The following is an 11306-nucleotide window of genomic DNA, read 5'->3' on the forward strand; positions in this document are numbered from 1 at the left end:
TCCCAATCCCCCGGAATCAGTGCATTGGGAGAAGTTTGTAGTCCAGACTGGAATACACGTGCTAGCCTAGGTTTATGCTGTGTTGCTGGAGAAAACATTTCTAACATTGCTACATGACCAACAATAATTGAGAACTCTAGAACAGTTTATTGGTGAAAAATACAAGTGCAGCACACACTTATATAAAACTAACTGCTTCTCAGTTTAGAACTTCGGTCTTAAAATGAAGATTTTTAATGCTATTAAAAAGGAATTCCTCACTGTAAATAGCAAATGGAGGTTTTCACTGGGAATCAGCTGACACCTAGTGGTAAAGCAGGAGCTGAGCTGGGGRAAGGTTCAGCTCTCTTCTGAAAATTCATTACCTCTTCTCTGCTGGTAAGCCAACCTGAAATCTTCTCCAAGCATGTTAATGTCATTTTCATCTTTGAGTATTCCCTGCATTAATGGCAAAGAAATACACATCAGAGGGTAAAATGCAGTAGGGAKATTACTATGGATCTGTGAAATTTTCCATGGAAGCAAATATGGTATCCATAATGGTATACATGATATATTACCTTTAAAGCAAGCCTGAAAATCAAGCCTGAAATCAATCATAAAACTTGAATAGATGAGTTACAAATTAGTGTTAACCCAAGCCACCCCTTTCATTCTGTCAAAAGTCAACTGAGCATTCTCTTGCTCACAGGAGTGATTACAGTCAGCATAGCACAAGTGCAGGTTTAGTAAAACCAAGCAACTGCAGTGAAAAGAGGCCCTGGCTGGGCTGGGGCTCTGTCTCCACCTTTACCTTTGTTGAAATTAGCTYATACAAAGAAATTACTTGGGAAATCAAGTGATACTGGACAACTTAATCAAAACCTATAGTTTTGGGAAGAGAAGCAGGGGCCTACAGAAATATAAATTTCTAATTAATGCCAAATTAATTTTACAGCTAAAAATATGTATGACCCGCATAACATACTTTGCAGCATTTAAAAAAAGAAGAAAAAAAATTACAAACTATGTTTATATTGGGAAGTTTTGAATTTAGTAGCACTTCGCTGTTTAACCATTTTGAGTAAAGTAATGTGATGTAGGAACACCCAACTCAGAGACAACGTTGAAGAAGAGAACAGAACAAAGTAGAACATCATACATGGCACAYGTGAGCCTGAGACACTGAAATTGCCAAGGCTTCCTACAACAGCAAATTAAAACCAGGAAAATATATCAAAATGTTGTCAATATGAGTTATCCTTTAACTAAATCTACATTAGCAAACAACTCACTCCAAATGTTACCAATTTCTGCACCAATTACCATATGAATATTTGAATAAAAATTAAACTCTGCTATACTTACTGTTTTTCAGTATTACAGAATTTCCTTAACTAGTTGGATAATTGCCTCCCTATTGTAAATGCATTTTTACATCCCTAAGGCAGCTCTCTGTTCATTGGTGTACCATTAGATCTTTCCAATTCTGAAGCATAATACAGAACAAATTGTAGTTTATTCCTATTGCWATAACTGTTTCCATCTTTTTAACTTTTACAAACACAGGGATGAACAGAGCAAGCTCTGAAATGCTTCTGGGAGTGTTGCAGTTCATTGCACTGCTTCAGAGTCCATGGTACCAAAATACTTGGTAAACAAACCAGAGCTGTGAAAAATTGCTCCTAAAACCTCAACTGAGAAATTTGGTGAAAACAGGTTTTAGGATGTGGTGGACCCCTTTCGAGCTAGAGAAACCCTGTTGTGGACATTTTTTCATCACAGGTATTTTCATCACATTTCAGGTATTTTCATTTCAGGTATTTTCATTTCAGGTATTTTCATCACATTTGTATTTCAAACACTGGATGTGCAAAGCCTTCTGGAAGCTTTCAGTGAGTTATGTACAAGGCATCAATAGTGCCAGAGAGCCCAAAGCTGAAAGAGCAGTGCTGTAAATGGGTCCCARCTCAAAAGAAAAAGGAAGAGATGAGTGCAGGTGAGCTGACACAGTAAGGACWTCCACTGCCTGCAGGAACTCACACACTTCTGCAACTTCATCTGAAACACTCAAAGAAATAACCGTTTTACAGGACAGATGTAAAAAATATTTAAAATACAGTTCACTTACTCGAGGAAGATAACCTAGCAATTTCCATGCATGTTCTTTCAAGAGTTTCTGCCTCTCTTCTTCAATAATTGCMCGAATCCTTTCTTGTCTTCTCTTTTCTATCTCTCTTTCTTCAAGTTCACGCTCCTACAATGAACAAGTTTTYCTAAGTCCTGTTTCAGTTCTGAGAACATTTGTTTCCACCACTGTCCACCACAGCATAAAGAAAAAAGAATTAATGGAGTAAATTTTGAACTTCCASTTACTACTCGTGGTCACAGGAAATTATCTTGAGAAGGATGGAAAAAAAAGCCCTACAAGGTACTGTTTAAACAATACCTGTTTGACAACTGAAAAACAATCTCAGACAAAAGAGAAAACTGAATGGCAAGACATGARGTGAGTCTGCTGTCCAAGTGTTTAGTGTCAGAAACCCTTTTGAAGCCAAGCAAGTGTTCAATTCTGATAGCTTTTTGGCTCTCAGACAGGTTAGTCACTTCCTGCCCTACTGCTCTAATCTGGGAAAAKGAGCAGTAGGTATGAATTCTCAGCCCTAAAAAGAGGCCTGAAAACAGCAATATGGGATTCCATGTCTTGCTTTCAGTTTACACCTTTTCTATCTCAGATCTCAATTCAAGAGACTTAAACTAAAAGCAAGGCTGGGCTTTCTYCTCCTCACACATCATTATCAGTGCAGCAGATGAGGGGTGTGGAACTGGACAGCAGTTGTGTTGCTGATCTCATGGCTCTTGAAGAGGTATTTGCAGAGCACATCAGTTACACAGCTCCAGGCATGTTGTTCACCCCAACCTCTTGAGCTACAAAAAATGTTAGCTCTAAAAACACTTCTCTCTTGTCGGCAAACCAAACCAAAGCCGTGCTTCCCCCTGCATGATTCTCTGCAATTCCCATCASCTTTCCCTAGCAACACCAGCATTGTCTCTTAGGATAGCATAGGTATTCCCATATTAAACATTGCGACTCAAACCAAAGCTGCTTATGAAACTCTTACTTTTTCTGCAATCAGCTGTTTGCGACGTTCCTCRAGAAGTTTTTCCACAGCCATTTTGTGTTCAAGCTGTTTCATTCTCCGTTTCTGCGCATTCAGTTGCTCAATGCGCTCATCCTCAGCTACGCTGGCCAAGATCTCCTGCCGGAACGCTTCCTCCTGTTCTCTCTTTGCTTGTTGCATTGCTGCTTTTAGAGCAAAATGCTCTTCATATGCTTGCCTTAAGTCTAGGCGCTGCCTTATTCTCTTTTCAATTTCTGCCTACAATTTAATAAGATGCAGCATTACTGAACATTGAAAAATTTGCAGTAGCAGCAGCCAATCTACTCAATTTAATTTGGAATAAATTTACTGTAGCTCTTGACTTGTAGCATAACTAACTGGACAAAACATTCCATACTGACAGTGYTCTCCAGTATTAATTGGCTTGGCAAATGTCACAAGATGCTCAAAATTAAGTCCAAAACAAAAGGAGATTTTTTTCCCCCACAAATCAACAAGATAGTCATCCTGAAAAACACTCTAAAAATAGCAGTGTTTGGTATCTCAGCCTATGCTCAATTTTGTTAGTCACCCACAGACAGCAAGGTAAGACAGAATGTGGGCTGGCCCATAGGAAATGAACATGCAGAAAAAAAAAGTTAATTAAACTACTTAGCTTAAACCTGAACTTGAAAGTTACTGGTATTTTTATTCACAAGATACATAAATGTATAAATAGAGCCATAAGGGTATTTAAAACCTTCATTTGTCTTTCTGGTTGAAATTTAAAATACATTAGGAATGGAAAAGGAAACTCAAAGTACAAAATTTTCCCTCYAAAACCTAAGTTAATGCACAAACTGCCTGTCTGAGAACATTTASGAAATGGAGTTGAAAATAAATACTTTGTGCTAGAGCTGAATTGGAAAAAAATTAAAATTCATTTAATACTCCTAAAGCCATATCAGAATTTTGCTTTGAGACAGCTCACAATCCAAAAGGGGCAAAAAGAGTCCCTCAAATACATCRCAAAGTCACAAATAATTGCAGACTTGGAAATCCAAAGTGAAGAAAAAAGACCGCTTCATGTACCTGCCAGCACTTACCATCTCCTTCTTCCTTTCCATGTCTTCTTGTTCTTCCAGACAGAGATCTTGGCGGATTTGTTCCTGTTCTTTACGCCTCTGTTCTTCTCTTTCCACGGTCTTGGCAACCTATTAAGAGAAGGAAAGGTTTCTAAACAAAAAGCAAAAACACACATTATTTTTTTCTACAATCTCCATTTTTGATACCATATCTTGAACTCTCTGTTTTTTCTCCTCAGTATCTCGAACTTTAGCCATCCGATCATCTTCTCTTTGTCGCTGCATGTTGGCAAACTCCATAATTTTCCTATTTTCTTCTTCCATCTCTTCTTGTTTCCTTTTCCTCCACATAGCTTGTTCTTTTATAAATTCTTCAATATATGACTGAGTTTCTCTGATTTTATCTAATTTCCGTTGTTTTTCCCTGTAGAAGATGGAAATAGTTATTTGACATACTGCAGGGTGATGTTACATCACCCAGATGCTCACCATTAACAACAGATTCCTGGAACTGAGATTTAAATGATTCTCCTTAATCATTCAGCTAGAAACTAGATAGCTAAATTGAAAATACTTWGCCATGAATTGCCCCAAGAAGGGGATCTCATGTCTTAACATCTTTCTGGAGGACAGACTGTACATATTAGTACTCACTGCTGCTGTATTTTATACACACTCYATCAAAGAAGAAAAGAAAGCCCAGCAGCACCACAGCCCCTAAACTTTTTATTTATGCTAAACATTCCTCCCTGCCCCAACAATACCCTGCCCTTAGAAACCTCCTTCCCTATTCCTATGACAYGCAAACAAAGCATCTGGTGGCAAGGCAGGGACACAAGGCAAGGCAGAAATACGTGATATGCTGTCGTGTCCAGCATGATGGGTCCAATGGAAGCAGTCCTGCAAATAAACTCAATTTCATGCTTGGGAACATGGACACAAGACTGACTGGGACATTCTGATGTTTCAACAGGAACATTCATGCAAGTCAGTCTCTTGTTAGTAAAGGGTAACTAAAGAAGACTAAAATGGGCCTTTGTCTATATGGAATAGGTACATACAATTTAGCCTTCTGTGCAGAACTATATGAGTTGTTTTGTTATAAATTAATAAATAATAAAAAATCAAAGTAACTAACATTTGGTCTTCTTCATAGATCTTTTTTACAATTTCATCAATCATGTGTTTCTCTTTTAGAAACTCTTCATAAGCCTCTTGTTTCTTCTTCTCTTGTTCCTCAATCTGCTTGTTCAGTTCTTGATGGTACATTTTTTTCTCCTCTTTTCGCCTCAGTTCTGCAGACATTTCTTCTTTTAGAAACCTGTCATACTCTTCCTTCATCTCTTGGGCTATTTCCTCCTCCCATTTCTAGGGGAAAAAGGCAATGCAAGATTCCTTCATTCCCACTACTACAACTTGGAATGAAAAAATACACATTATGAAAATGAATTATGCTGCATTATCAGAAAGGAACATCTTCCACCTCAATCTATAATTATAGAGCCTTAATATGCTTAATAGCTTATACCAGTCAGTAGAATCCTTGAAAGGCACCCTCAAAATTTAACCAACTTGAGGAGCACTGAAAGTACTTAAAGTACTGAGCATTCAGTACAGTTGGGAATCGCTCACATGGGCATAAGGACTGCAATGAGGCTGGGCTACAGAAAGCACCCTCAATGAGCACATTGCTGTGCTGCAACCACCTGCACTGAACTCTGTATAAAGCATTAACATAATCAGAATCATCTGCCTGATCAGCAATATTATTCCATACATAAATAAAAGTTTTCAACTCTTTCTAAAGTTACCCAGATCACTGTTTAACAATAGTAACAATGCTTTCAATACAACCAGACTGAGGTAAGGATTCACTTTACAAAGAGTATCATAGTTTTAAATTGGATAACTATTACAAAACCAGTAAAATAACAACTACAACCAGTCATACAGCTTAATTCACTACTCCTTCAATTGCAATGGCAAAGTAAACCTTTTTCTTACAGCTAGTTATTAGTGGTTAATTAGTCCTTCACAACACATCTGGACAATCCATATAAAGAGTTACAGAACTCAGGTGCAGGGATGCACTAATTACCATTTTCTCATCGTATATAGCTTTTTTTTCAGCAATCTGTTCAGCTCGTTCTTTATTCATATAAGCAGAATTCAGCTTGGATTGTAACTCTCGAAGTTCAAGACTGGAGGGGGAAAAAAAATTATCCTATTACAAGGGAGTAGTATCTAGGGGAAATAATTAAGTTTCCATCCCTATTTAAACATAATTTTATAAATCCATACTCCAGGGAAAACCCTGATAAAAATACTGCTCTAGTTAAAGGGCAAAAAAATTTTAAATCCATTTAAAAAGAGTCACCTATATTTTTACATGYGCTATCAGCAGTTCTGCATACTTCGCTTCTGACTTGTATGAACACAGGTACAAATACACACACACCTACGTTCAGATATGCCCAAATGTACATGTACATAAGCATATATTCAAAATAAAAATTCTGTGCATCAACATCTTTTATTGACAAAATTTGTTTAAAATTAACTTTTTATCATACCTTGATCCCAAAGTAACCTTTCCTTTCAGGTCTGATTTATCTCCACTTCTGCTACAACTTTCCCAAATCATGAAAACAGCCAGTTTGATACAGATGGGAGATGTCTGATTTACCTGTTCGCTCTGACTTGTTGCCTGATCTTCTCATCTTTCCTCTTCTCGAGGTCCCGCCTCGCCAGCTCATCTGCCAGCTTTTGCTCTCGCTCCAGCTGCAGCGCTCTCTTCTTTCTGTTCTCTTCTGCCTGATCAGAGCAAACAATTTCCGTACCRACTCCCGCATACGCACATTTGGGAGAAGGGAAGGACCGTGCAGTCATCAAGACTACACAAGTCAGTAAATTATTATTAATGGAGAAAGCCTTTGACAGGCAAAGGTAAAGCCAGGTGAACATCTCTCCTTGGCCTTTCCCCAGCCCGAGCGCGTCCGCCCCCGCAGCTCTTACCACCCGCAGCGCCTCATCCAGCCGCCGCTCCCGCTCCAGCTCGGCCCGCAGCCGGGCCGCCCGTCTGCTCCAGTCCCACTCCTCGGACGCCTGCGGGCGACAAGAGAGAGGCGGTGGCGCAGAACAGCCGCGGGGACCCGCTCCCCATGCCGCCCTCCATCTCCTTCCGTAACGGTCCCGCTCACCATCATACCTCCCTCGATCCCGCTCCTCATGGTCCCACTCCCCGTGCCGCCCTCGATCCCGCTCCCCTCACGGTCCCGCTCCCCTCACGGTCCCTCTCCCCTCACGGTCCCGCTCCCCTCACGGTCCCTCTCCCCTCACGGTCCCGCTCCCCTCCCGGTCCCGCTCCCCTCACGGTCCCGCTCCCCTCACGGTCCCGCTCCCCTCACGGTCCCGCTCCCCTCACGGTCCCGCTCCCCTCACGGTCCCGCTCCCCTCACGGTCCCTCTCCCCTCACGGTCCCGCTCCCCTCACGGTCCCTCTCCCCTCACGGTCCCGCTCCCCTCACGGTCCCGCTCCCCTCACGGTCCCGCTCCCCTCACGGTCCCGCTCCCCTCACGGTCCCGCTCCACTCACGCCCGGTCCCGCTCCCCTCACGGTCCCGCTCCCCTCACGGTCCCGCTCCCCTCCCGGTTCCCCCACCCCGCTCCCTCTCACCATCCTGCCGGCCGTTGCCGTGGTAACGCGTGGCGTCGCCGGGCTCCAGGGCGGGATTTCACTTCCGGCAGCTCGCCTCCGCTGATTGGCCAATGTGGCGATCTGAGCTGATCACGTGACTCGGGACGGTGGGGTCAGGGTCACTGCCGTCACCGTGGGGGGGGAGCTTTGAAAGTTGGGATTTAAGGTTATTTCTTGAGTCGTGACTTTAAATTAATGCTCACCTCTAAACACAACCCCCAGGTGGCAGCGTTTAATTAAGAACTTCCCTCCTRCCTAGTTATGGCGATGGATTCCCAACACGTGTGGGAGATACAGGCACGGGGCAGAACCCAACCGCCAGGACGTGAACCACGAGCAGCACCCAAATAGATGATTCTGTATGATTCTGGTAAGGTTACTACCTACAGAGGATGCTTTGTTCAAGAAAACCTAGCCCTTAATGCCCCAGAAAGAGATCTTACACAGAGCGCAACTGCTCGCTCCACAGTTTCTCCAGCCTGACTCTGCCCCAGGAAGGAAATCAACATTGTGGCAACCAATTCCCCAAACTGCCCACCCCCTTTCCTCATCTTYATATTCCTTTCTACACAGTCCTGTAAACCTAAAGACATTTAAGCTTATTTAAAGTAATATTTCAAATTCATTAATGTCACCTACTTTATAAATTAAACTAATAAAGCTTAAGAGAAAAACACCTCTGAAAATTAGGTTAAAAGTCTGCTTGTTTCTGTGCAGTGCTAGATGTGCTTCCATCTATATATTTGTGGGATGAGAACACTTACTATTTTTAATATTTTACAAATTTTCCTAAACTGGTGGAATTCTTTCTGAAGCCTTGGTTATTATCTGTCCTTTTAATGAGAAAAGTGTTTTCCCACAGTGCTTGGGGGAGGGAGGAATAAACTACAGGGGACCACATCTTTTAACTAAAATGATGATGGTGACTTTCAGTGCTCAAGGTTTGGAGGTGGCAAGGCTGAGAGGATAAAGGTGCAAAAGGTTCTTCCGCTGTCCCTTCTCCTCAGTAAACAATTACATGCCTCACTTGAAAAAATGGAATCTTCTTTCTTATCAAACAAAAGAACTCAATCAAGTCCCTGCCCTTCACTTCAGGAAATAAAACAAATTACCTTGAGATGTAAAATGTTRTCTTTGCTCACATGACATCCTCATTTTGGAATAGCAACCCTCTGAAAGGAGAGCACAAACATATCTTGAGTCAGTCTCCCGGACAGCAAGGCACTCAGAAAAGTGGAAGCAAAAATATTTGAACAAAATACATATCAGAGACCAGTGAGTCTTAAAACAAAGAGGTGTCTTGTATTTGCATGCAAACTATTTGTTAGCAGTGTGTCTTTCACAGAAGAGACAGAGCACAGGACTAATACTCTGAACAGATTCCCAACAGGAAAATATTTGAGGTTTCCTGTCCTTGGAGCCTCATTGTTCTTTTATTTCCTATACATTTCACATTTGATGAAGTSTGCTTAAAATACAAACAAGAAAAWAATGCAATCAGAGAATTCTTTTATYCTCAATACCTTAATCCTCAAAACCAGCAACTGCTGGTTCCATCTCTTCTTGAGAGCACCCCCAAGGAACCGCAGGCTCCTGTCCTAAAGCTTGGGCATCTTCATTTATTTGTTCCCTCCTTGCATGCAGCCAGAACGTCCCCTTTTTCAGTTTGCAGCCATTGCTGCTCTCCAGCCCCAGGGCACTGCCCCTCCCTGTCGGTCTCTGCACACTTTGGGGTCTCTGCAGCACATGGGCAGCGCACCTGACCCAGCATTTCTGTCCCGGGCCCTCTGAGCACATCCCGTTCTCCTCACCAAGGTCGTTTCTTTTCCTCCACCTGGGAGGGAGCACCTGCTTTTGCTGCTCCTCTCCCAGCTGTGTGGTCACAGCAAGTGACCCCCTCCCTGGAGGGGGCTCCCTCTACCTTCTTATTTGGGGAGAAATCAARCACTGTGGTGAAAACAGACCTACCTTCTCCTCATGTCAAAAAGCAGAGCTCCTTAATGGCACTGATTAATTTCTCAATTAAAGACCTAGAATTTTACACTTGCAGAGCAGCGTTCAGGCAGAGTTGCTCTGCTCTTCTAAAATGCACTGTTKTAGCAACCAGCTGGGTCAGACTTCTTAGAAATCCAGTATGTTTATATTTAAGTTTTCTTTACATTATGTAGTTTATGAAGTTTTTAGAATAACAGATAATGAAATATCTAATTTCTTGGAATATGGAAAGGAAGGAGTRCCAGCTGTATAATTGCTATCAAACTTGTTCCATACAGGATTTCTCCTTGCAGCAGCCTGACTACAGCTACAGGTCAGTGACCTGATTCTCATTCCTTTTTCCTAAGAGCATTAAACCCTCCTAGAGCCTGAAAAGCTTTAGGTAATCAGCACCAACCGTTCAAATGGAGAGTTACACTCAGCAGTCCTTTCTCAGGGTTAACACAGCATCTTAATAAATGAATCAGTTCTTAAGCTCAGTATCAGCAGCCACKGGTGAACTCCTGACAGCAGAAGCGAAGTCTGCTGACGGTAATGGTAAAATGGTAAAAATGATGAAATGGAGTATTAAAGAGAAAAAGTAAGTTTCTTTTATTTAGCAGTTTCAGTTGAAGGTGATGCARGAACACACAGCAGAAAAGGTCATTAAATGAAAACGGTGAAGCCATTTTGCAGGTTTACCTCTTTTCTAGGGCATTTTACCAGATGATCATAACATGAGACAGTGACAAATGCATTCCAGCTGAGATAAGATATGTGGGTCATGCTGACTTTGCAACATTATAAACCACTATTGGGGATAACACAGCTTCTCTGTGAAGTAATTTACCTTCTGTGGATGAAAAGATAAATGCGAATTAACAGGGAAGAGTCTGAAACATCTGAGCTGTGCTATTGATCTACTAAGGACCTAGATAAGTCACAGAGAAACTAATGCTTGCTTTGCTTGAGATTAGTGATGGATGGGATAGCAGATTTAGCAGCTAAGGGGCTATCACTGTCAACAAAGTCTTAGCAATAATTTTTTTCTTCTTTTAATTATCCTTCRGTAGTAGGGAAAACATGTCCCATAGCAGCAGTAGGCACAAGCAATCTTTTATCATGACATTATGGACTGTAAACAAAAATATTACAAGGAACAAAAATATTCAGTGCTTCAAATGTGTTCAACAAAATACATCCATTTCTGATGAGACAGATGTGGGTTTAATAAATATTTAGTTGTAGGATGGAGTTTTCTTTTCCTGTGAATTCAGCACCACTTTGCCAGTATTCAGTGATTTGAAAACAATTWGAGAGCCATGTCCACCATGCTCCTTTTAATTCAACTAGCAAACACTGGGGAGCACACAAGTGCTTTCTGCTTCACCTCTAAGAATTTTTTAAACACCTGGTCTAGGTGCAGAAAATATAGTTCTTCTRTAAAGGATGTTGTAAAACACTGCTATAA

General features: G+C 41.5%; 1 protein-coding gene across 1 annotated transcript; it reads right to left on the reverse strand.

Moving 5' to 3' along the window:
• Window positions 1-65: 65 nt before the first annotated feature.
• MNS1 (meiosis specific nuclear structural 1) lies at window positions 66-8370 on the reverse strand. Its single transcript, XM_057372061.1, has 11 exons — window positions 8305-8370; window positions 7841-7942; window positions 7181-7270; window positions 6852-6979; window positions 6264-6366; window positions 5304-5533; window positions 4373-4589; window positions 4187-4294; window positions 3102-3359; window positions 2111-2236; window positions 66-438 (listed from the first exon to the last, which is right to left on the reverse strand). The coding sequence occupies exons 1-11, from the start codon at window positions 8368-8370 to the stop codon at window positions 340-342; spliced, it is 1527 nt and encodes a 508-aa protein (XP_057228044.1). The 3' UTR covers window positions 66-339.
• Between the last annotated feature and the right edge of the window lie 2936 nt (window positions 8371-11306).

This window comes from Malurus melanocephalus, unplaced genomic scaffold (genome assembly GCF_030028575.1).
Source record: "Malurus melanocephalus ecotype Western Australia unplaced genomic scaffold, MMel_1.1 scaffold_163, whole genome shotgun sequence".
NCBI lineage: Eukaryota > Metazoa > Chordata > Aves > Passeriformes > Maluridae > Malurus > Malurus melanocephalus.